At 37.0% G+C, this 27,541-nt stretch overlaps 1 protein-coding gene across 3 annotated transcripts in view; it reads right to left on the bottom strand.

The window, feature by feature from the left end:
• Nucleotides 1-3,218: 3,218 nt before the first annotated feature.
• LOC150089362 (protein KRTCAP2 homolog) overlaps nt 3,219-27,541 on the bottom strand; it is an 85,468-nt gene continuing 61,145 nt past the window's right edge. For all 3 annotated transcript variants that reach the window (XM_090368544.1, XM_090368545.1, XM_090368546.1), the window contains exon 5: nt 3,219-3,419. In XM_090368544.1, the coding sequence (XP_090224670.1) occupies nt 3,296-3,419 (124 nt within the window). In that variant the 3' untranslated portion in view covers nt 3,219-3,295. The remainder of the gene's footprint in view (nt 3,420-27,541) is intronic.

The following is a 27,541-nucleotide window of genomic DNA, read 5'->3' as shown; positions in this document are numbered from 1 at the left end:
GCTTAACAACACCTTTGAAAAAACTAAAATCATTGCATTCGCTGACGATTTTACTATCGTCGTCACTGGACACTGAGCACTAGAATCAACAGCACAGCAGGTTCTCAATAAACTCACCTCCTGGACAGTGCTTAACAAACTTCAGATAAATCCAAAATGTTTTTTAAAACCAGGCTTGATCTGCGAAGGCTCCCTCAGGTCAAAATCAACAGAATTCAAATACCTTTTGTTGACCAAACCAAAGTCCTTGGAGTGGTAATCGACCACTGGCTATCATTCCTCCCACATCTCCGGCATCTCAGTACAAAGACCAAGAAGTTCACAGCCTCCATTGTAAGAATATCCAGGTGAGAGTGGGGACTATCAAGGTGTACCCTGCTGCTCTACTACAAGGCCATTTTTCTCCCAATTGTCTCCTTTGCAGCCGGAACTTGGTTTCATCGAGTTCCTATCGTCAAAATGAGAGAGAAACTCAATTCAGAGAGGAATGCTTTTGGCAGCCCATCGGGTCTGCCGTACAGTCTCCACAGCTGCTGTTTGTTTGTTCGTTGTTTGGTTTTTAGGAGCATTAACAACTAAAGCCACATTGCTCTGGGATATGCGGTGGTCATGGGCTCGAACCCCGGTCTAATCAAGAAGCCTGTGCTACGCACTGCTGCTCCTTCCCACCTAGCTACGGAGGCGCCTCCCACAGCTGCAATTCAAGTAATAACAGGCACCCTTTCATTAGACTTATACATAATCTATAGAGGTCTTTGCTACCGACTCAGAAAAGGCTTTCCTGCCTTTATCCTTGACAGAGAACTCTCCTTAAATACAGATGTTAAAAGAGAGAAAGCGTGATGCTTAAATGAGCTTATTAGCGTGTGGCAGACTAGATGGGACACCTCAGCTGTGGGGGTGGTGACCAGAAATTTTCTACCAGATGTGACCTTTGTGATGCCCAAAAAGAATAGGATCTGGTTCTCCCTCAGTCTTGAATCCTTGTTCCTTATAACTGGGCATGGATCAGTTAATGAAAAACTTCATCAATTTGGGCTTATAAATACTAACTTATGCTACTGTAGACAGAAAAAAAGCACCACTTAATATTTTAACATGTCCAGTATCAAGAATAGAGTCCACCTCAAGAGCAAGAACCCTGATTTCTCCCAAGACCAGGTCCATCAACTTATCAGCACTTCAGCTAACCTCACTGCCTTCCAAGCCTTCGCTGCAGTCGTCTTTGATTGCAAACCATCAACAAACTAACTGCAACTAAACCTCTTTCTTTTATATATATATAAATGCACTATGGGAAAGTTTTTCCCTCTTTTCTTATTTATATATTATAATATAGATAATTTTTTTCCCTTCTTTTTTTTTTCTCTTCATTATTTTATTTTTTCCTCTTCCTTTTTTTTCCAAAATTTTTATTTTATTTATTTATTTATTATAAATACAGCATGGGAACTTTTTTTTTTTTTTTTTTTTTTAATTTTTTATTTTTTCTTCCTCTGGAGTGGGCCCCCGGAGGAATCTGCCCACCTTTTGGCAACATCAGGTGGGTCAGAGTCTCGAACTGACACTACGAGTACAATTGGGACTGGCCCACCTTCCTGTGGTGTAGATAAGTACCCAGAATCATCTGTCCAGGTGACTGATGCTTCTGAGTAGCCAAGTGGCCAGACAAGAACAGAACACACAAACCTACATCACACACATAACTGGCCCATTGGTAGTGATACTCTTCTTCAGAGATACGAGGCAGAGCTGAACCGAAGTTCCAGGAGCCATCCTTTACAAAAACACATGTCCACACATGTTATTTATGGGCCTAATGAAGTTGTATATTCTTTTGATAATATTGTTATTTCTCTTCCACCATATACAGCCACTTTAAGTGTTTTGCCACAATCATGAATAGTTGTTTTGCTGCCAGTTTGTCAGTCAATATCTAATCAGCAGAGAGAGAGATTTCCAAGTTTTGTATAATTACTAGTTCACAAGTGACTCAGCTCATTTGGAAAGTTCATTTTCCACTATACTGGTAGTTGTAGGCTCATATTTCAATGATCTGAGATACAATCCCTATAGCAACAATCTGGAAGCACCAAAAACAAAATTATGGCAACTAATTCTACCTTCTTTAAGAAAATAAGAATTCCACCAACAGGTGCATTTTATTTTAATGATGCATATGCTCCAGGAATGCATACAAACATGAATGTTAATGAATAAAATCTATAAGGCCATCTTTTGCAGACAAGAAGCTTTAAGGAAACACAATAATACATTTTTTTTTTTTCCTTCATGAAATAAATTTAACCTATTGTTGTTTAATACACGTTTTTTGCCATTGGTAACACAATTCAGCCATTCCGTTCATTCAGGAGTAACTCACAGTGCTATCTAAGGTAATATGTTGGCACAGTTTCTCTGCTATAAATCTGAGAAAGACTACTGAACAGCAATCAAAATAACTGCTAGTGAGTTAAATGAATTTTTTTAACTGTTCACTGCAGCCTACATTAAATTCTGCTGATATAAAGGAATTAAAATTTGAGAATTGCAGAGTCAAAATAGTGAAAAACTAATTAATAATAAATTTTTATTTAAAAATTAGGACGTAATCTAATTTTATTTAGAGTCTTACCCTAAATCATTTAGTTTTGCTTAAAAGTTGTTTTAATTGATTATACTTATGGTTATAGTAGTAGTAGTGGCATGTGATGCAAGAAAGCAAGTGTATGAGCTTATGCAGCATCAGCCAAAAAAAAAAAAAAAAAAATCACACCATTCCCTCCAAATGCCTGTCCAGTTCCTCCTTAAATTTATTCAACCTATCAACATCCACAATTACAGATGGAAGTTTTTCCAGCAATTAACCACCCGCTGGCTAAAGGCAAATTTCCGCACATCTATTCTACATCTGTCCTTTCTTAATTTGAATTTATGTCCCCTTAGGTTCGTAATCTGAACAAGTGGAAGGATCCCATCAGATTTCAGCGTGCTCAACCCATTATTATTAATTATACATTCAAAAACAATGATACAAGTTTAAATACTGATCAGTATGTTCAAATTCTACATGATAAAAAACCCTGGACGAAAAGGCTTTTAAGCAATTCCTTCAGTTTTTAAAAGGATTTTAGCTTAAACTTTTACAAACAAGCAAAAATAATGTGAAAAATGTATCAATTATTTAGTGTGTGTACAAAAATACAGGCAATACTCCATCAGATATTGTAACCATTTTATTAAACAAAATGTAAATTGAATATATTTTGTGCACCTAATTACTAATCTTTAATGGTCACTTTCTTTTTCCTCTCTTTTCTCCAGGAGCTGCAACTGTTACTGCTACAGATACTGCCTGCCCATGAATCCTTGCAGATATCTTATTAACATAGTAGAGTGCCACCACCGAAAACAAAAAACTAGGAAAAAAAATTCTTTACTAATTAAATTATATGAATAATTTAATGGAACTACAAATATTATTATGTAATGTTAATATTGATACTGATGTTTATAAAAACATCTATACAGCTAATTAAATTCTATCAAATTACCATATCACTTTTTATTACCACAAATTTTATATACAGCAAATTATTCAAATGTCTGAATTCTGAAGCAGAATCTATTTTGTGTGTAATTTAAATAATGAATTGAGTTTAAGACTATCCGTGTGTGTGTGTAAAACTGCTCCCTCTAATTAGGAATCTACTCAGTCTAGAGAATACATTTTGTAGCTGAGGAAGCATACCTATCAACTTTAGAAATCAGAATCCAGAACCTTTAGAGTACATCTGTTTCTCAGCTGGAACAGCATTGTACTTCTTCTAAATTAATAAGTAATTAATGAGTATCATACAACATAACACAAATTCTGTCATTATGAAATAAACTATATTTTTTAAGTTATTTCCCATTTGTTCAATTATATAGTATGTAATTATGAAAACTTTTCTGTTCCAGAACTTTTTTCCCCTTTTCCCCTCCCTAATGAGGGAGGAGGAAAAAATCATTACAAAAAAAGGTCAAAATAATTAATGTTACATGTCTGTAAAAATATGGAAAATATGAGATGTTTCTTCATTCAGTGTTTTGGAACACTTTTGAAAAGTAGAAAACTTTCTTTCTCCCCTTCCCAGGTAATCAGCTAGAAAGTCCATTCATTGCAATAAATCATTATTCTGTAATAAATAAGTTTATTTGTTCTCTTTCTAATTACAGAGACTATAAAGTAGAGGTCTGCACAGGCTTACATTTTTTATTTTTACCCGGCCCAACCTGAGCCCGAATTTGTTTTTCAAATTCATTATCCACACCCGATCAGATTTTTATCTCAGCTCACTGAAACTTTTTATATAAATAAAGTCATTAGCATTAGTTTCTGAAGTTTCATAATAATAAAAAAATAAACTTTCAGATTCCAAGTTCAATATTAATAATTAACAATAATAATTATCCATATTAATTATAAAAAAATTTAATTTTCAATTTACCATATTAATATAATTCCAAAACGAATATCGATGTCCACCTGTACCAGCCACCTTCTCTTCGCATGCGTTTTATTGCAAACTGTTGTGCAGAAATAATATAGAATCAACACTGTCGCTAATTAAATTGGTTCAACGTTCTTGCACTGCTAATCTGGCTGCACTAAAATTTCTTTCAAAGCTTGCACTGCTGGCAGGTCATTACCACGAAAGAGTACAAATTTCGGTGAATTTTGGAGATCTTTACTGGTCAATTAAAAGTGTCAACAGACAAATAATACACATTTTTTCTAAAAAACCTTTAAAATTCTAAATACATTATGATTATTTGTACCCGATCCATGCTTGAAACATCGTTCTTGTTACACGGCCTGAGAGTCAGATCAAAGCTGAGCCCGCGCAGATTTCTACCGTAAAGTAACAGCAAAAATGGAGGAAGAACGTAAGTTATGAGCTTTTCAGAGAAAGTAATAAAAAAAAAAAAACTGACATGAACTGAGGTCCAAAAACATACAACTAGAGACTGACACAGTGTTAACCAAGAGAGGTCAAGTAAATTGGAATTTTATCTGGTTACATATTTAATACATTTCAATTAGGATTTATATTCACCTTAAAAATGCAAAATTTCAGGAATAACAACAAGAAAGTGATCCATGTACACTACTCAGTTTTCAAACTAATTTACGATCCAAAACCCTATTGAAATCAAGGGTCTGGCCCAAAATCCCAACAGTATCTACTATATTGTAAAAATATATTAATATAATTCTATATATTTATTAATTTTTTAGTAAGTAAAAATTTACCTTATTAGATTAATTTTGTAGAAAGATAAAAAAAAAAAAATTTTTTTAATGACAAATACCTCTCTCAATTTGAAGATGTTTACTGTTACAGAAACAAACAGTTTTAAAATACGATCAGCTAATAAAACAACTTAATTTTACTTTATTATATTGCATTTAATTGTTAATTTTTCAAGTCAAATTTTAGTATTTGTATAGGGCGTTTGAGCAATAATTATAGGTATAGCATTGAAATGCTAAAGATAAAAAACTTGAAATAAGAATACTTTGGAATATTTAGAGGAATGTATTTTGGCAGGTGAATAACATTTGTCGTAAAAATCATTAGCATAACCAAAACTGTAATTATACGGGTATTTGTTATTAGCTGCACTTTCACAAATTTCTTCGACAAGTACATTAGGCATGATCATGGCACCTGTAGGATATTTTGAAAGGAGTAATAGGAAAAAATATCCCATTTTCTTCTTATTATTATAATACTTAAGATTATTTCCCTGATTAATATCAATATCCCCTGGAAAAAATACCTAATTTTCTTATTATTATAATACTTAAGATTATTTAAGTATTATTATTATTAAGTTTACTGAATTATATTAATATTATTATAATACTTAAATGTTGATTTTTTGCAAATTTTAATATCATTAAACTGTAATTATTGTCAGTAATATGGTTTTTATGAACTGATTGTATACTATTAGTGTGTGTGTGTGTGCATATATATATATGTGTGTGTATGTGTGTGTTGTTTATTTATTGTTATGACATAAAACATTAACATTATCATATACTGTTTGCATAACTGGTGGCACCTCCATAGCCCGGTGGGCAGGAGCAGCAGTGTGTAGCACACGCTTCTTGATTAAACCGGGGTTCAAGCCCGTGACCACCAAATACGGAGGATGTGGAAAGGTCAGGGAATGACCACTGCATATCCCCGGAGCAATATGGCCTTAGTTGCTAATGCTCCTAAAAAAAAACCAAATAAATAGCATAACTGCAATGTATTCAAATACAATTTTAATGTTTTCGTGGCCATTTTGATTACATGAAAAACATTTTTTATTGCAAAAATAGTTTCTGAAATATAGACTAACTTTTTTTTTTAAAAATACAATCGGTATGTCGAGATTTTGGGCGGCACCAGAAATCAAGTAATTAACAGACAAATTACCTAAAATTATGAATATTTATATTACACCAAATATAGTTACATCATTTATATGACAGTTTTGGAAACATTCATTCATCTCTACATGAAATAGCAGCCCTACTTAAGACATGAAAGAGTGTTAGGATGGATTTAAATTTAACATGTGTACATATATTTGTAATTGTACAGCATGATAGATTTATATAGATTATTTTTTTTTTTTTTTTAGTAGAGTAAACCTTACTTTTTTGAATAATCTTTTTATGTAAAACATTTTATTTATGTAGTTTTCCTAAATGAAAATTAAAATTGCAAACTCTTTTTAAAAGAACTAAAATCATTCAAAAGGAAAATTAAGTACAAATAAAATCGTTATGGGCTTTGGCACTGTTATTGTTAGAAAATGAACCTCCACATCCTTCTGCTGGAGCCAGGTGCTTTTTCTTACTGCCAAATACCCTCATTACCCTCAGCACGACTTAGTTCACAGAGTCAAGTCATACTCAGTTGTAAATGTATGTATCAAAGGAAAATAACAAGTAGTGTTTTTTTTATTTATTTTTTTATTTCTGAGAGGCAGCAGGGAAAATACAGTGGCACTAAATTAAAAATTATAACAAAAACTGCTATTTGCAACTGGGCTGCAAGTTTGAATGAAGTAAAGTGAATTATTAAGTGAATAATGCTCAAGCTATCCCTTGTAATCAATTGACATACTTTTGGAAAATAATTATGCATCATATGTCAGTGTTTACACAATTAGCAGATTAATAAATAGTAAGTACATGGAAAAAGCTATTAAACAATGATTTTCTTTCTTAGTGATTTAGAAAGAATCAAGATGAATGTGTCAAAATGGACTGAGTAGTGAAAAAGGATATTAATTTGGAAGGTAAGAGAAAATGGCTAGAATGAAGTTGAGGATGGATATAATATGGCAATGGGGAAACAAAAAAAAAGGTAAGGGTGGGTCAGGTGAAAAGATCTGTATCTTCGTCGCTTACCTAGAGGCAAAGAGGAAATAAAGGCCAACACATGATATATTTGCAGAAAACAAATCAATTTTCAAAACTACCCAATCCAATTAGTATTTTTTTTAACTAAGAATTAAACTAAAAATTAAAGTAATTAAAAAGCTAATTTTCTAAAATAATTTCAGAAAAATTGGGCATGCATACATTTGTACAAATCACAGAAAGCAGGGGGCATCAATACACTAAATCTAAACCATACCATTAGATCATATTCTCTACTTTGTGCTAAAGATTTGTAGGATACTTATAGCAGATTTGAAGTTTATGCCAATGTATTTGGCAGGCCCATATTTGAAAATGCATATAAAATTGCAGTCTGAAAAGGGAATGATTATACACAAGTATAAAATCACTTGAAGAAAACATTTCATAATGTGTTATGTTTGTTTGTTATTTGGTTTTTAGGAGCATTAGCAACTAAGGCCATATTGCTCCGGGATATGCGGTGGTCATTCCCTGACCTTTCCGCATCCTCCGCATTTGGTGGTGACGGGCTCGAACCCCGGTCTAATCAAGAAACGTGTGCTATGCACTGCTGCTCCTTCCCACCTGGCTACGGAGTCACCATAATGTGTTATGAAGTTATATTGTATGCATTCAATGGATTATTTTATAATATTATGATAACTGAATTTATAAATGAGACATGTGGCAGAGAAGAAAAATGCATGGGAAACATAAATTATCAGGATATCAATCATGATATGCATCTTGGCAATTTATATCAGAATAGATATAAACTAGACTGTAATCAAGTCACAGGTTAGGCAGGCCAAAACAAATTTCAAGAAATATTTGGCAAAGGATGCAAAGATTTCTTTGCATCCTTTGCCAAGAAACACTAGAAGGAAGAGGATAAATCACGTTGGCCCACTCAATGATATCCTTGGTTTAATTGTTGATAATCCTGCTCAGGTTGCCGAAAAACTGAAGAAGAATGTTTCATTTATATTCACACGTGAGGAATTCTTTAGGGAAGTGCATACCAGAAGTTTATAAAATTCTAAGAGGGAGCTAAATGATTTTGTAACTGAGAGGAAAATGGAAGAGAAACTGTTGAAGTTAAACAAAAAAAAAAAAAGGTACCTGGGGGTGTATGGGACCTATCCAATTATATTAAGGTAGGCAGCAAACCCTAAGTCATAATTATGAGAGCATCTTTGGATTCAGGGCAGGACTGAAGATGTGCAAATATCCCCAATTCACAAAGGGTGACATGAGTAATTACAGACCTGCTAGCTAAACAGCTGTTCCTGGAAAAATAATGGAATCACTGGTTAAAGAAATTATGCAGGATAATCTAGACAGGAGTGCAGTTATACTTCAGCAACAGTATGGGTTCATTAAGGGGAGACCTTGTATTACCAATCTGATTAGATACTAGATATTATAAGAGCATCTTTGGATCCAGGGCAGGTCCCTGTGGACTGAAGATGTGCAAATATTCCCAATTCACAAAGGGTGACATGAGTAATTACAGACCTGCTAGCTAAACAGCTGTTCCTGGGAAAATAATGGAATCACTGGTTAAAGAAATTATGCAGGATAATCTAGACAGGAGTGCAGTTATACTTCAGCAACAGTATGGGTTCATTAAAGGGAGACCTTGTATTACCAATCTGATTAGATAATATGATGCAGTGACAAACTGGATCAAAAAATAATTTTGATTTGAGATACTTGCATTTCAGGAAATGCTTTTGATACTGTTACACATAAAAGACTGCTTTACAAATTGCAGCAGTCTGGCATTAAGGGCAAGTTACGTCTATGGATAAAGGGATGGGTAGGAGAATTATAAGATCTCAAAGTTTAAATTAGACTACAACAATCTGCCACACATGCAGATAAATGCAGATTAAATCTGCATGATAACAATTCCATATTATCATAAAACAGCATATAGAGTATAATTTGTTAATTCCAAGCAATTAAATAACTGAGCTCATGGCAAAATCACAAACAAATTTCATTAACAATTAATCATCAGGAAAGTAAACTGATCTAGATCCAACTGCATTAAAACAAAGAGCAAAGCTCTGAAGCTGGTTATCAATATTTACAATTTATACATGTTCAAAACAACAGTCTGTAAGAATATACATATTTACAGTTTATAACATATTCAAAACAGCAGTTTGTCTGAACAAAACAAAATCAGGTGTTTCAAAACAAGTACTAAGAACAAACGAAAGTTCAGGTCCAATGTCAATATTCCATGACACAAACTCCAGAAAATAACTCTTATGTAAAAATTCAGTGAAGAATTAATTAATTCTATCACTGAATTGTGATAGAATTAATTAATTCTATCACAATTCAGAAATGCCACTAGGACATGAAAACTTCAAGGCACAAGATGAAGTCTCCCACAAACCTATATGTCACTTCCAATAAACCTTTTCCTTCACTTGAAAACCTTGTCTCTGCATACTTTGCTAGAGCAAGGTAGTTATCCTTGTTTTCAAGAAATTTGTACAAGTCACATTCATCATACATATTTGTTAACATTTGCAGTTCAGATCTATAGTCACTGAAACAATGACATATGAATATCAGATGTTGCACCATCTCCAGTATGCCACGACTACGCAATGGAGAAGCAACCAATCCTAACATTAAGAATTTGGAGTTTAAACTACCATGTCCTGATATCAAAAAGGTAATATGTAAGTCAGGGTTAAACCAGCCCAAATGATATTTATTAAATTCTGCCACTCAAGTTAAAAACTTACTCGTACTCCTACCTGTTATAACGTCCCATTTGTCCTGCCAGTCATTTATGAACTGGATTCCTATTCTAAGTATGTATGTATTCAAAGTTTACAGAATAATGATGAAATGCAACAGGTAATTCCTTTCTTATGTGATATTGTAAATAATTAAAGATCATCTCATACTTAATAAGCAATTTTCCTGTTATTACAAAAAGGACAGACAGACTGGAAGGGAGAAGAGGTTATACTATTAGTCAGGAAACACATAAAATCAAAGAAAGTGCATCCAGCTGACATGTGTGGCCAAGTACAATGTTGAGTCAGTTTGGTGTGATTAAGCATTAGGAAAGCAAAAATGATTGAGGAGTACAATGAACTGTACAGAGTGAGAGAATGAGCCAGTAAATCAGAATGTCTTATAATGAGGGATTTTAAGTTTCCAGATATTGACTGGAACTTGTGGGTTAGTCACTCACACACTAGCAACACTTTTGGGTATTCATTGAATAATATTTAATTGAACATGTTGCTGTTTTCTACAGCAACATGTTCAAGAGGCAATCCAAAGGGAAAAATACTCATGATCTGATTATCAGCAGTGATTATTCATGCATTAAGAATCTGCAGATAAAGCAACCACTAAGTGGCAGTGATCATCACAATGTACTGATGTTGAATTTATTTAAAGTTGTAACTAGCATTATGGGTAAAGGAAAGAATTTTTGCTTTTGTAAAGGTGACTACAGTGGTCTCAGATAATTTTTATATTCTATACAGTGAAACCAACTGCAAATTCTAAATAGCAAGCATTCAAGGAATTAATCTTGGAAGCTACTAGGCTTTTCATACCAACTAAGAAATACTGTTCAAGGTTTAGGCCTAAATGGATGTCAGATGAACTAATGAGACTCGTGGCAAAAAAAAATGCATGAAATGCATATAATTTATCAGGCGACACAGAAGCCTATAGTAGATATCATCTAGTCTGTAATCAAGTCACAAAGAAAGTTAGGCAAGCAAAGGCAGATTAAAAGAAATCTTTGGCAAAGGATACAAAAAAGAAAAACAGCAGACTTCTTTACTTATGTAAACTCAGGTAGCTGACAAACTGAATGAGAATTTGCAATTACATTCACACTTGAGGATTTCTGTAGGGAAGTGGAAGCAAGAAGTTTAACAAACTCTACAGTCAGCTAAATGATTTTGTAATAACTGAGAGCAAAGTGGAGGAGAAATTGTGGGAGTTAAACATAACAAAGGCACCTGGGGTGGGTAGGATCTATCCAGTTATATTAAAGGTGGCAGCAAAGAAAGTAAGCAAACCCTTAGCTATAATTATGAGAGCATCCTTGGATTCAGGGGAGGTCCCCATGGACTGGAGATGTGCAAATGTATTCCCAATTCAACAAGAGTGACAAGAGTAATCACTGGTTATAGAAGCAGTGCAAGGTCATCTAGACAAGACTACAGTTATAGTTCAGACACAGCACGGGTTTGTTATGGGGAAATCTTGCCAGACCAATCTGACTGGATACTACGATGTAGTCACAAATTAACTGGATGCAAAAAATAATTTTGATATCATATACTTGAATACAGAGAAGATAAAACACTGCTGTACAAATTGGAGCAGTATGGCATTAAGGCAAGTTGCTGCTATGCATAAAGGGATGGTTGAGTGGGAGACGACACAGAATGGCAATCAATGGACACTGCTCTTCATGGACTAATGTTATAAGTGGAGTTCCCCAAGGTTCAGTGTTGGGACCATTGCTGTTTTCTATATTTATCAATGATACTGATGAAGGTATATCAGACTTAATGTCCAAATTTGCAGATGATACACCAAGGTTGGCAAGGTTGTTAATACATTAATGATGGTACACTGCTGCAACAGGATCTAGAAATGTTTTGTAGATGGGCTGAGAGGTGGTAACTAAAGTTTAACATTCACAAATGCAAACTACTGCATGTGGGTAGTATAATAAATAATAGAAGAGTACAGCAATTCCAGAGTAACATATCAGTTGTATGGTACTTCACTCAGGGTAAAGAATACAAAAGACCTGGGAGTAATTGTGCAGTCAGATTTGAAGTTTTCATAGTTGTGCAGAAAGGCTGGCAGAGCAGCTCACAAGGTCAATGATATATAGGAACTTTGCTAGCAGGGATAAGGAGGTGATTATCCCTTTGTATAAGGTAGTTGTTGGCGCATAGGCTTCTGTGGCCATAATGCACCTCCCAAGGTTTTTTGTAGTACTTTGATCCAAGCCCGAGGCGGGAATCGAACCCGCGACCTTTGAGTTGCCAGGCAGGCACTTTACCCACCCGGCTAGCCCGGTCGGCCCCTTTGTATAAGGAAGTGGTCAGACTACACCTTGACTAACGCACACAGGTCTACAGCTCTGATTTAAGGAAGGAGGTAGAACTGCTGCTACGAGTACAGAGAAGGGCAGGGATATTGTTGAGAGGAACAAAGGGTGCTCTTACAAAAAAGATCTTAAGTTCTGCAAATTGCAGCATGTAGAGGCTAGGCACCTGCGAGGTGATCTGATTGAGATGTACAAGGCTTTGAATGGTTTTGAGCAAGCTTAATGCTGATGGGATTCTTCCACTTTCTCAGATACGCACTTGAGGGAGCATAAATTCAAATTGCAGAAATTTGACTTTAGCCAGCAAGTGGTTGATTGCTGGAACAAACTTTCATCTGTGGAAGTTGATAGCTTAAATAGATTCAATTATGAACTGGACAAACTTTTGGAATGAATATAGGTGAAATGGGAAAGGTGAAAGATAGGTGAAATTGGAAATTTTTTTTTTTTTTTTTTTTTGGCTAACGCTGTACAAGCTTGCTTTGTTGTATCATATGGCACTAATGCTAAAAGAGAAAATGGGAAAGAAATGCATGAGATGAGCAAACAAATAATAGAAGAGTACAATTATATAATACAGTCGATTCCGGTTATTTGGGACACATCGGAACAAGTGCATTTTGACCCGATTAAGCGGCTGCCCCAAATATCCGAAGTTTCACGTAAATAGTTAAAAATACAATGTACCCCCCCTTTACAATTAGTTCACTGTACAATCAAATCACGTTACGACAAACTCACCATAGTAAAGTACCGTTCAACAATATATACGATGTGTAGTAAGCGTTGGTCATTGTGATCACGTTTGTGAATTCAATTTTAATTCTATTAAAGTGATCCTAATTAGTGAAAATAGGAGGAATATTATCCACAGGCTATAAAAGTAAAGATATATTAAGCACAAATTTACCCTTTATTACCTTAACAATTAAAAAATTAAATGATACGTGAAATCCGGAAGAATATACGTGATAATCGGAATAATTAATACATACTAACTAAACTAGTTGACATTTGTGGGTGGGGGTTAAAATTTAAAACAGTAAAAAGATAAGCAATCATTAACAAAAAACATGGCACACAAATTGCAAGTAACGCAATACGCAAAAGTGGGAACAGAGTAACGAGTTACAAAGCTTTAAAAATAGGAATGAAGATTCTGAAAATTATTTTTTTTATATGATTGAAGATTCCATGGAAGTGTAAACACATTTTACCATAATAACCGGCATAATTCCAGCTGTCAGTATTATTGCAAATTCAATAAGATCGAGTTTACTATCCGTTTATGATAGATTTCACTAACAGAAAAGCACCCAATAAACAGGTGACTGCTAATTGTTTTTATTGTTTTATGGTTGTGACCTCCATAAATCCGACCGAACTACGTGGTACGGTCGGAGACAATCGTATGGTAATCTCCAGTGCTGTAGTCTCCTGCCCTGATTAAACAGCATTTTGTCCCAATTAAGCGAAGTAAGCCCTGGCTATTTTCTCGATTGGGTTCTGGTTTTTAAGATTTGTCCCAAATAAACTTTCCCCCGATTAACCGGTGGCCCAAATAACTGGATCCACTGTATTCCTGAACAACAGGAAGATTAAACAGATTCTACAGCTCCTCCTTACACCACATTAAGTTAGTGTTGGAGGCTATACAATCTCTCACCAATGAAACAAAACCTATGAGGGGGTAGAGTTCTGTAAACTGAGTATAAACGATATAGGTACAGAATTCTGTTTTTTATATTTTAACATATTCACTCCAAAGCTCGATGCTTATTGTATTTAATCTGCAAAATGTTTTAATCCTTCAGAAAAAAATATATATATTAATAATTACTTCAGACTAGGCATCAAACCAGGCTGCCACAATTTTGGCTATTAGAATATAGTCCTCAGGCATCAGGATTAGACATGATAATGAAATATTATCTTGACTGACTTCAAATGGTTTATTAAAATAAACAATGATACAAAATTAGAAATTAAAAGTATAGATATATACAAGAATTTAAATATAATTTTATATTTAATGCATATAAAATATGCAATTAAAATATAAAATAAGACAACCAAATAAAAGGGCTAAAACATACATGCATTGTATATATAACACAACAAGAAGATTGAGGCAGTGGGCCTCTTCTTCAGCTTGATAAGCTCAATGACAGCGAACCAGATATATATTGTAAAGGAAAATTCCACGCATGCTCAAACAATCAATTCCTGTGCATCAAGTGTAGTGGGACAAAAGGAAAAGAAAAAAGAGGGACAGGAAGATGTTTGTTTGTTATTTGGTTTTTAGGAGCATTAGCAACTAAGGTCATATTGCTCTGGGGATATGCGGTGGTCATTCCCTGACCTTTCCGCATTCTCCGTATTTGGTGGTCACGAACCCCGGTCTAATCAAGAAGTGTGTGCTACGCACTGCTGCTCCTGCCCACCTGGCTATGGAGGCGCTGGGACAGGAAGAGGGAGAAGTAAGAGAAACTGATGATGTTAATCACTGACTCTGTATTGCTGTTGTAATGCCTAGTAACTCTATTGTTAACTTGCCACCTCCCATCGTGATGAAAAACAGTGACCTTCATAATAGGGTGAATGCAGGTCCCAGCATTAACGATTAATGGTGTGGCGTGCCATTGCTATATGGAAAGCCTCTAACCATGGGAGATGGTGTGTACTACAAGCATAATCCAGAATGTCAATACTGGACCATGGGTCATAGTGGAAGTGCAAATGCTGCTCACTCCAATAGTGATCAGCAACAGCTGAGGCATCAAAATCAGCTTGTAGTATAGTCCCTCCTCGTGCTCAGAAATTCAATCAACTAACCTGTTATGGCAAAATGAGATGGATAATTCTTTTTTTTTTTTTTTTTTGATGATGCATGAGTTTTGCTTCCTTGTATCATGTTGCCAATGCTGACCACAGGTACTACCCAACCAATAACTGCTCAAGGAGCATACATCCTTTTTAGATGAACCTGAGTTACTTTGTTAATTTCTTCATGTCTTTCATCATGAAGTCCTGTATCATTCCAAGTACACAAGAGAAAATTACAGTAATTTGTATTTATAATTTACACATTACATACTGTAAATCAGGGACGAGAAACCGTTTTTGGCTAGGAGCCAAAACAGATAAAATGATCAAGTGCTACAAAAGCAAAAAAGAAAATAAAAAAAATAAATCAAGTTCCCTATTACTAATGTATGCACTTTTCAAAATAGGTTTTTATTTTTATTGATCATTTTTATCTATAGTTTAAACATTGTATATTTAATAATCAAATTAAAAATCTTTCAGAACTATTATATATTGTTAATAATATTGTTACTGCGACATCTTTCTTCTAATACATACTTCTTATAAAAGGCTGTCAAAATAACTTGAAACTTTTCTTTCAATCTTAAATCACATTGAATGTCAATACACTCCATTTCTCAGGTACTTGGACTTCAACTCAAAATGGAGCAGAAAAAATGAGGCACCAAAATCAGCCTGTTTTTGTCATGAAATATTGAATGTAATTATTCCTTTAATGCTGAAATCATGCTGATGAATTTAGCAGATTCATGTATGTTTCAGTTTGCTGGTGCTAGAAACTGAGAATAATTTCAGGCTCTTAACTGAGACCCCCACAAATGAAGTTTAATTTCAAAAGCCATGATATGATGCACCAAAAAAGGCATGGTCTTTGAGGTTGTCACAGACATTCTCTCAGATATGCCAGACAAGCTGTACTTGCTACCTGGGAGTCTAAAACGCTCAAGTCAAGTGGACCCAATTTCGGTGAAGTCCGGACGGTCTGTGACAGCCAAATCCTCTGCTTGCACCTTCATGATGGTGGGACTGTTAGTAATCCTGGGTATAACCTCCATGCACAAGTACATGGTGGGTGACAACCCAGGTGTGAACCAACGTAAGCAGGGGTCAAGGTGTGGTGCCCACACCACATGGAGGAATGCCGCCCCTCTATGTTACCAGGCAGTACTAGGTGGTAGATGACTCTCATCAATCGGTGAAATACCACCACTTTGCTTAATGGAGTCTTGAAGTGGTGGAACCCATGTTTAGTCTCTAGAGCTAAGTTCCGGTCAACTCTTCCCTATCTCTTCCATCATGCAGTATGATTGATGATTTTTGAGGTTATGATAAACATCGTGGCAAGATCCAATATTCCTTACATTTCGAGGGTACAGCTCTAAAACGTGTTCACAGGCCGGCCGCTAGTTAGTACACCGGACCGAACCTATTGGTAACTCTCTAGGAGGCTTTCGGATCAGCTAGTGTATAATCTTGCTACCTCTACTCTGCCAGATAGTGACTGGAGGGAGTCCGAGTAGTGTGTATGCGGTGAGCATTTTCGACGCCACGTTATGTCAAGGATCTGGGTATATTCTTACCATGTGTGTACGCCATATCCAAAAATTTCATTACTTCATACAGCATGTCCCACCCACTTTTTCTTACTATTGAATACACCATGAATTGTCAAACTAATAGAGCAAGCTTACCTGCAAAAAGATCTAAACCTCCCAAGAACTTCTTAATTCATTTCACAATTATATGTGGTCTCAATTCTAATTGCAACGATGTCATTTCCACTTGTAGTCTGCCAAACCCCATGTACTTTTTCTGACAGAATCTCAGTTATCGGTTGATTCAACTACTGCTCATCTCAGATGCCCAAATTATTCGCTGTATGATTCCTTTTGCCTCAAAGGTGGTACTTGTGCATATGTCCGTTCTGATATTCCCTGTCAGAGAGTTGGCAATTTGGAATCTCCTCTCTTTGATCTTCTCTGGCTTAAAATCTCTCTACCTCATTGTGTCAAATTCATCTGTTGTCTCTACCGTTCTCCCAACTCCACTAATCACTTGGAGCTCTTTGACTTCCTTTCTCCAGTCCAACTTTCCTAACAGTGAGGTAATTTTCCTTGGTGATTTTAATGTTCACAACTCCAGCTGGCTTCCATTTTCTAGTCACACTGACCCAGCTGGTCGAGATGCTGAGGCTTTTGCAATTACTAATGACCTTGCACAGACTGTTCATTTACCTACAAGAATACCGGACAATCCCAATCATACAGCCAATACGCTTGATCTTTTTCTCACAAACAACCCTTCTAAGTACACGGTCGAAGTGAGAGGTCCTTTAGGCACTTCAGATCACAACTTGGTGACTGTCTCTTCTCCAATGGAACCTTTATCTCATGGCTATTCCCAACCTCGTGTTGTTTGGCATTACAAGAATGCAAAATGGGATGACCTGCGAGACTTCTTTTCTTCTTTTCCTTGGTCGCATTATTGCTTCAAAACTTCTGATGTCAACATTTGCTCAGATCGTGTCAGTGAAATTATTTTTGCAGGAATGGAATCCTTTATCCCACACTCCACTTTAAAATCTCGTCTTTTATCTAAACCTTGGTTTTCTAATAAATGTGCAAAGGCTGTTCAAGAAAAGAATGTTGCATATCGTAATTGGCTTGTTTCTAATTCTTCAGTTTCATTTTCTGCGTTCACCAAAGCTCGCAACAATTGTAAAGTAGTTGTTAATCAGTCCAAACTAGAGTTTGAACAGGCTAAGATTAGAAAACTTGCTTCTTGCCCTAATGGTAACCGAGCATTTTGGTCTCTTGCCAAAGCTATTGGCCGCAACTTTTGCCCATCTCTGCTCCCACCTCTGTCCAAACCAAATGGTTCTGTTGTCACTTCAGCCAAGGATAAAGTTGACCTGCTAGCATCCCATTTTTCTTCCAACTCATGTATTAATGATCTTGGTAAAACACCTCCCACCATTCCCAACATGCTCCATTCAATGCCCCCCTGTGGTCTTCCATCAAAAGGATGTCAGAAGGATTTTGATGAATCTTGATGCTAAGAAAGCTCCAGGTCCCGATGGTATTTCTCCACTTATTCTCACAAAACCTGTGCTCCTGAACTTACTCCTATTCTTTGCCGCCTTTTTTTCACTTTCTTATTCCAAAGGTGTTTTTCCTTCTGCTTGGAAATTTGCTCATATCCAGCCAGTTCCTAAAAAGGGTGACAAATCCCTCCCATCCAATTATCGTCCGATTGCAATTACTTCTACTCTTTCTAAAGTAATGGAGAAATCAATTAACCGCCAACTCTTAAACTACCTAGAAACCTTCCATCTGATCAACGATCGCCAGTATGGATTCCGTCAGTGTCGATCCACTGGTGATATTCTGGCTTATGTTACCCATTTATGGACTAATTCAATGGAAAGGTTCAGTGAAACACAAGTAGTTGCTCTTGATATCTAAAATGCTTTCGATCATGTTTGGCCTAAAGGTCTTCTAAACAAGCTTCCATCTTATGGTTTCCGACTGTTTTTAGTAATTGGTTATCCAGTTTTCTCTCTGATCGCTCACTGAGGGTGATGGTAGATGGCTCTCTGTCTTGTAACTTCTGCACTAATGCTGGTGTTGCCGATCGGGCTAGCCGGGTGGGTAAAGTACCTGCCTGGCAACCCAAAGGTCGCGGGTTCGAATCCTGCCTCGGGCTTGGATCAGGGTAGTGCAAAAAACTTTGGGAGGTGCATTATGGCCACAGAAGCCGATGCGCCAACAATTAACAAAAAAAAAAAAAAAAAGAAAAGCCGGTGTCCCCCAAGGTTCAGTTCTTTCCCCCACTCTTTTCCTCTTGTATATTAATGACCTTCTTCCATTGACTGGAAATCCTATCCATAGTTTTGCCGATGATAGCACATTGCATTCCACTTCCCATTTTGAGAGACCTTGTCCTGCTCAATCAGCTTCAACTTCTCGAAAATCTGCTACCAATTCCTTAAATGCCGATCTTCAGGTAATTCTCCAGAGGGGCAAAGACAACTTAGTTGATTTCAACCCTTCTAAAACTCAGTCTTGTCTTATATCTCGCAAAAAGGATTCTTCTGCTCCTATGCTTATCTTTAGTGACACTCCGATTTCTAGGCAAAATGATATATCTCTTTTGGGAATTACCCTGACTTCTAATCTCTCTTGGCACAAGCATATTACAAATATTGCTTCCTCTGCATCTAAAAACTTGGTTTTCTCGTTCGCTCTCAGCATTACTTTTCTTCCAAACAGCTGCTCACTCTGTATAAATTGCAAATCCGTCCTGCCATGGAATATTGTTCCCACATCTGGGGTGGTGCCCCCAAAACCTCTCTCAGGCTTCTTGATTCCATTCAGAAGAGGGCAGTTAGATTAATTAATGATTCATCTCTAACAGAGTCTCTCCACTCGCTGTCTCATAGACGTACTGTTTCTGCTGCATGCCTCTTCTCCAGATACTTCCATGGGCACTGTTCTTCTGAATTGGCTTCTATAATTCCTGCTCTCTCTCTTTCAAAACAGTCCGAACATGTGCCGCTACCACCCAACATCCATTTACTGTCCAACTCCAAACTCACAGAACCAATTCATATTCCTCATTTATTCATTCAACTGCCGTTTTCTGGAACAACCTTCCTTCATACGTATTTCCTGAAAATTGCAATCTACAGAAGTTCAAGTCCAATGTCAACAAATATCTTCTTTCGTCTTCTCAACTTCCAGCCCAAGCACGGTACAGGTGGTGCCTCGCAATTCGATGTACCACAATTCGACAGTCTCGCAATTCAACGTACCACTATTTGACAGTCGGATTTCGCGGGCCAGTGAAAACGCTACATGATATTGCACGATAGAATTCTTTGCTGGACTACGTAACTGTGTTTAACGTTGCTAAATAGCACTAAATAGTTACGGCTGCTTCGTACATTTTAACCAATGGTATTAAAGAGCGAGAGTAACATTTAACCAATGATAGATAAAGCGGGAATAGATCCCTCAATCGTTCAGCTACGTTAGCCGCCCTCAAAGATAGCTACAGGTATGCCGTCAGTTCTTCCTCAGTTATGATACAACATTATTTCGTTAATAATCATAGTCTGAGTTCACGTTAGCTCTAGTTGTTTGTGCTAATTTATAATTCTGCATTTCGCATAAAGTAAAAAATTTTGTGCTTTGGCAGTTATTTATTTTTTGAGTGAAATTTGATAATGGGTCCAAAGAGAAGTGAACAGTAGAATAATTCAGGAAAGAAACACTTGGTTGAGCATAGAAAAGAAGAAAGAAATTATAGAAAAAGTGCAGAAAGGTAGAACAATTACAGATGAGCTCAAGAGTATGGCGTCCCTAGGTCAACCGTGGCAACCTTTTGGCAACAAAGAGACAAGGTTATGGGTGCTAGGGTGTTCACTGGAGCAATGAAAATTTCTGACAGAAACAGATCTTTAATCAATGAAGAATTGGAAAAGCTGCTTCTTACCTGGATTAGAGAAAGATATATGAAAGGAGATCCAGTAACTCAGGCAATGATCTGTGAGAAGGCTAGGTTAATTTTTGAAGAATTGCAGAAGAAAATTCCAGGACGTATCTCAGATCAAACTGATGAATTCAAGGCAAGTCGTGGGTGGTTTCGCAGATTCAAAGGTAGAACAGGTATCCATAGTGTTCTCAGACATGGGGAAGCAGCTAGTGCAGATAAAAATGCTGCAGAAGAGTTTGTGAAAAAATTTGAAGATTTAATCATGAAGGAAGGCTACTGCCACAGCAAATTTTTAACGGGGATGAAACTGGGTTATTTTGGAAGCGCTTACCAAATCGAACATACATCACGCAAGAAGAAGTGATGCTCCCAGGACATAAGCCTATGAAAGATAGGCTTACCTTGTTATTGGCAGCAAATGCAAGCAGAGACTTTAAAGTAAAGCCACTTCTCATTTACCACTCTAAAAATCCTCGCTGCTTTGGGAAGAAAATCATCAAGTCCAAACTGCCAGTGATGTGGAGATCCAATGCAAAAGCCTGGGTAGACCAGAAAGTCTTCAAAGATTGGATTTTTGAGGAGTTTGCCCCGAGCGTAAAAAAATTCCTCATTGACAACAATTTACCTTTGAAAGCACTGCTGATTCTTGACAATGCTAGTGCCCACCCCAAGACTTGGCAAACATTCTTGAAATTGATTTTGATTTCATAAAAGTCCAGTTTTTGCCTCCAAACATCACATCACTGATCCAACCCATGGATCAAGAAGTAATTGCCTGTTTTAAAAAACTTTACACCAAGGCTTTGTTTTCACAGCTTTTTGACATGACTCATTCTTCTGATAAGACACTGAAGGAGTTCTGGAAGACTGAGTGCAATATTCTTCACGCCATTTCCTTTATTAAAACTGCCTGGGAGGGAGTGACACAGAGGACCCTTCGTGCATCATGGAAGAAACTCGTTCCTTCCTTTTTTCGGGATGACAACAATGCAGTCCAAGCCGCTGAAGAATCAGAAGCAACTGCAGCCATGCGAGAAATCATTTCGACAGCAGAGAACCTCGACATAGGAGAAGTTGATGAGGCTGATGTGGAAGAGCTTGTGGAGGATCACAATGACGAACCAACCGTGGAAGAACTCAAAACACTCAGCGAACAGGAAGCAAAAGAGAGAGAAAAGGAAATTTCACTTGAAGAAGACAGGGAAAAAGGGCCGATGCCAACAGCTGCCATTAAAGAAATTTTATTCCACTGGGAGAAGGTGCAGTCTGCTTGTTTAAAATGGCACCCCAGCACTGCTGTTGTAACTAGAATAACAGACTTGTTTAACAACACTACTATGCATCACTTCAAGGCTATCTTGAAAAAGAGGGAGGGGAGAGACAGTCCACCCTTGATCAATTCCTCATCCCCATTCAAGCGAAGAGGAGAAGAGAAAGGGTAGAACAAGATAAATAAAACATCCTTCCAACATCTAAGGCTCAATGAAATGTATGTACTCATTATGTATTTGGTAATTTCGTTTGTTATATGGTAGAATATAGTAAAGTCAATAATACTGTGTATTTCTCTCCGACAACAAATTAATCAATTTTCCATATACTTATATGGAAAATATTGACCCGCAATTTGACAAATTCGCAATTCGACTCTAATTCGGCGACGGATTATAGTCGAATTGCAAGGCACCACTGTACTGAGTACTATAGGTTCTAATACTTCTTGTGTTTGGGGTTTACATAAAAAAAAAAAAAAAAAAAATATGATCAAACATTGTATTTACAGGCAGGTCTTTCCCTTGGAGATGTGTATTCAACTCATTTATATGTAGAGTTACATTAACTAAGAAGGCAAAGTCACACATTCAATTCGTCATCTTCAAACTGAATCAATGGGTTTTCCTTTCAGTTTCACGAAAGTTTGAATTTTGGCTTCGAGATCAAACACCACTTCAACACTTTTCCATGGCTTAACCACTGACTCTCAGAATGGTAAACAGTGTCACAAAATTCTGTGTCCGTGGCATTGGGAATTTTTTGACACTATCTGCATGTAGATCTTTAGATCGTATGAAATTGACTATTTTCATTACAAAGCAGACATGACACTTTCAATCTTCAGTGACTTAACATGTAGGTTCCTGGTGGATGATGCAGTGATACCTGATTAGTGAGTTATTCCCAACTGATGGCATCAGCTTCAATAGCAGGAGCTCCACTGGTAATCCCACTTATGTTGAGGTTCAGACCCAATGGAGTTAATGCAGCCTAATTTTTACACAGGTGTGAAACCTGCATAAAAATCATCAGATTTGGTTGCGTCTTTCAGTGGGTCTAGGGCAGGCATTTCATCTGTTGTCCTAAAATCTTCAACACCACATAAAAACTTATTGGGCTGTATCAGTGGCATCCATACTTTTGTCAAGTGGTAATGAATAAAACTTTAAATTAGAGGCTTTCAATTTTAGGGAGTGCTCAACACTAGATGCTAACTCATCAATACGTCTAGCCACAGTTTGCCAAGATAAATTGATTTTGGAAAATCGAGCTCTGTCTTTGGGCACAATCTCAGCAACATGATCAAAATACTGATAAATTTGCCATCAGAAGAGGGCTTGGATTTTTAATGGTGATTTCTGCTACTACATTGTTGGCTTTGACAACAAATTCTGCTTGGGAATTCATAATTATGAATGATGACTGCTGATCCAGAAGCTTACTTTTCAATGCAGACAGTTTATCTTTACAAAATTGTACTTGAATACTGGCAAATGTAGATGCATGTTTAGCAGCATATCTTTTAACATTAAACTCTTACAGAACAGAAATGACTTAATACATACCAAAAAACAGGCCTGTTTTTCATTTCAATGAAAAAGTACTGATCAGTCCAATTCAACTGAAACTCTCTCCGTTCAGCAAATTTTATCTTCTTACCAGAAAATGAAGCTGTTATTATCAATTTTGTTTATTTTAACATAAACAACTCTCACACACTGTGAATTCACATAAAAATTTAAAAGTAAAGCTGAACAGTAAGATGAAATTCACACTTTTGATTTGATTGTTCTAAAGCTGAAATAACATTAACAACAAGTGGACTTGGAAGTCTAGTGACTGACAGCAAAACAGCATGTGGCAGTGGTCCAAGTAAAAGTAAGAACCATTTCATTCAGATATTCAAAAGAAAAGAGAAAGCAGCAGAAAAATGGATGCATTTATTTGCTGCTATTAACTAATAGTACAAAAGACAATTTACACTTTTACAAGATTCTATACCACACTCTGTCATAATTTGGTTGTTGTTGTTTGGTTTTTAGGAGCATTAGCAACTAAGGCCATATTGCTCTGAGAATATGCGGTGGTCATTCCCTGACCTTTCTGCATCGTCCGTATTTGGTGGTGACGGGCTCGAACCCCGGTCTAATCAAGAAGCGTGTGCAATGCACTGCTGCTCCTTCCCACCTGGCTACGGAGGCAGCTTCATAATTTGGTGATAGAGAAAGTAAAGCATTGTATATACGGTTTGTCTTCCCTTTTTGAGTGACTTCAAACAACTCCTGTTGCTGTGATGCACCTACTGCTGCACCACGTGGCTTCTAGTAGGACTGGGAAAAATCTTGTAAAAGTGAAAAGTCTTTAGTTTTATTAGTTTCTAGCAGCAATAAGTGCAATTTTTAAAACTATAATAAATATAAAAAGTTACTGACTAACAATAATTAATAGATAGCTGTATGTTCCTGTATAATTTCAAGGCAAAGTGTGTATACAGACATATGTCAATACTATATTGAAATAACCTTCAGAAGAAGGGGGGGGGGGAAAGCACATGTGTTCGTGCTCCTTTGGGCACACAAGTGAAAGAAAAAAGTATATACACTGAGTGATCACTGAATTATGACCACCTACCTGGTGATACCCGAAGATATCTGTAGGGATCTTCAGCCATGCTGCCTGAAGGCTTTCCACAGTGCCAGAATAGATGACAGTTGTGTATATATGCCTCACTTCCTGTTCCATACATCCCACATGTCTGGACTAAGGTCAGGTGAATTTGGAGGCCAATCAAGATGAATGATATCTTTGCTGTGTTCCTCAAACCACTTGTGCACAGTGTGGGCTCAATGATGCAACATATTATTGTCTTGGAAGATCCCATTTCTCTTCAGGAAAATATGCAATGTGGCGAAGTGCACATGGTCTCTTAAGAGCTACAGGTAGGCTTCACAAGTGAAATGTTGGTCCATATACACCAGGGATCCTAGTTCTTGCCAGCAAAACATGCCTCTTATTAAGCAACCACTGCCACCTGCCTGGATAGTGGGCATTGTGCTTGATGGGCTCGTGTACTTGTGTTAATTGTGCTACACACAAAAGGTACTGTCAGCATGTTGCACCAGGTATTTGGACCTCTCCAACCAGTACACTCATTTCCCTCCTCCAGTGTCCAACGAAAGCATTTGCCACTGACAATATGGGGAGAAATGGGTGTCTCTTGGGTAGTCTGCAGTGGAACCCCATTCTGAGCATGTGGCACATCATCATTTAGGTTATCCTTACATTCACATTCCCCATATTGTACTATGATGTTAACTGTTGCACAGTGACCTGCCATTCAGTCCGTACAATGTGCTGCACCCTTTGCTTACCATAAATATCCACCATGCATAATCCTTTACAGTTCTGTCAGTGCAAGACTGTTTGACCTGTTCAACACCATTCTTTGTACACTTTAACCACAGTGAGCTGTGGGCAATGACAAGACATGCCATTGTCTTTACTACTATAACCCTTCCGTAGCCGAGTGGGCAGGAGCGGGAGTGCAGTAGCACACGCTCTTTGAGTAGACCGGGGTTCAAGCCCCTGACTGCTGAATACGGTCGATCTGCCAACCTGCACTGGACCAGCGTGGCAGATTATGGTCCATTTCCCTCAGCATGAATTGTTGAGGAGGCTTCCACCCTGCAGTGGGTTGATAATGGCTGCACTTTACTTTATGTCCCATAACTGCTACTTTATCACTTTGACTTGCTGTTGTTGTTGTTATTTGGTTTTTAGGAGCATTAGCAACTAACGCCATATTGCTCCGGGATATGCGGTGGTCATTCCCTGACCTTTCCGCATCCTCCGTATTTGGTGGTGACGGGCTCGAACCCCGGTCTAATCAAGAAGCATGTGCTACGCACTGCTGCTCCTTCCCACCTGGCTACGGAGGCGCCACTTTGACTTGCACGACTGGATGCAAATTACCACTGCACTACTGTAGTGTAGGAAGCTGTTCAGCCTTTTATACTGCAAGCTATGTGGTACAGTCCATTATGGATGGGGTGGTCATAATTCAGTGATCACTAAGTGTATACAGGAACTCTCCAACTTACGTAATACTCTACTTACGGAACTTCGACTTTACGTAAGTTTTTGCCGGCCAGTGCAAACTTATAAAAATCATGGAAACGTATTTTGCATCCCTTAGGAATAAATGGAGGTATCGTGAAAATATTGTAATGCAAACCCAATAACATACTAAGCTATATTATCTCTCTAAAAGGTCATTTCTATAATGGAAATTGCACTACACTTTCATCGTTATCATATGTTCCGTTATAAGAATCAACTTTGAACACCTTTGTGAGATTTTTCTAAAACACATTTCTGGAGGTCACTAACATAAAACAAGGCGTCTCCGTAGCCAGGTGGGAAGGAGCAGCAGTGCGTAGCACACGCTTCTTGATTAGACCGGGGTTCGAGCCCATCACCACCAAATACGGAGGATGCGGAAAGGTCAAGGGAATGACCACCGCATATTCCCGGAGCAATATGGCCTTACTTGCTAATGCTCCTAAAAACCAAAAAAACAAACAAACAAACAAACATAAAACAATAAAAACAATTTGCACTTTCCAGTTTACTGGTCTTTTCTGTTAGTGCATCTAATTATAAACGGGTAGTAAACTCGATCCTATCGCATTTGCAATAATCCCAATAACTGGAATTGTGTGGGTTTTTACGTTATTATGGCAAAATGTGTTCTCCCTTCACTGAAATCTTCAATCATATAAAAAACAAATAAATTTTCAGAATCTTCTCTTTATTCCTATTTACTTATTACAATGATGAAGAGAAAGCGAATAATGAAAAGTGCAAGTGCTGGCAGTGCTAGGAAATGAAACGAAACAAAATTCATTTAGATATGAAGATGATTAATTAAGAAGTATGAAGCAAGACAAAGTCTGTCATCTATAGCACGGAATTAGGTCTTGCCGCTTCAACAGTGAATACTATTTTAAGGGACAGTGCGTGTATAAAAGAACATGTTAAAGGATCAATGTATTTCACACTGGGGTCAGTCCGCCCAACAGTGATCACAAAACAGCATTCAGATGCTATATAGAAGATGGAAAAGCTATTAATAATGTGGATGGAAAATCAGATTCAGAAGCAAGTGGCCCTGAATCTAATGGCCATTCAAGCAAGAAGTATTTACGAATATAACGATAAGTATGGCAAATTTCAAGCCAAGTTCATGGCAAGCAACGGGTGGTTTAATAGGTTCAAGCATCGTGCTGGTTTCCAAAACATTAAAGTATGCAGTGAAGTCACCAGTGCCGATTCTGCAGCTGCAGCGAAATTTTGTGATA

The sequence above is a fragment of the Mastigoproctus giganteus genome, chromosome 2 (genome assembly GCF_048544385.1).
Source record: "Mastigoproctus giganteus isolate SK-2022 chromosome 2, ASM4854438v1, whole genome shotgun sequence".
NCBI lineage: Eukaryota > Metazoa > Arthropoda > Arachnida > Uropygi > Thelyphonidae > Mastigoproctus > Mastigoproctus giganteus.
This window is presented reverse-complemented; position numbering and strand designations above follow the sequence as displayed.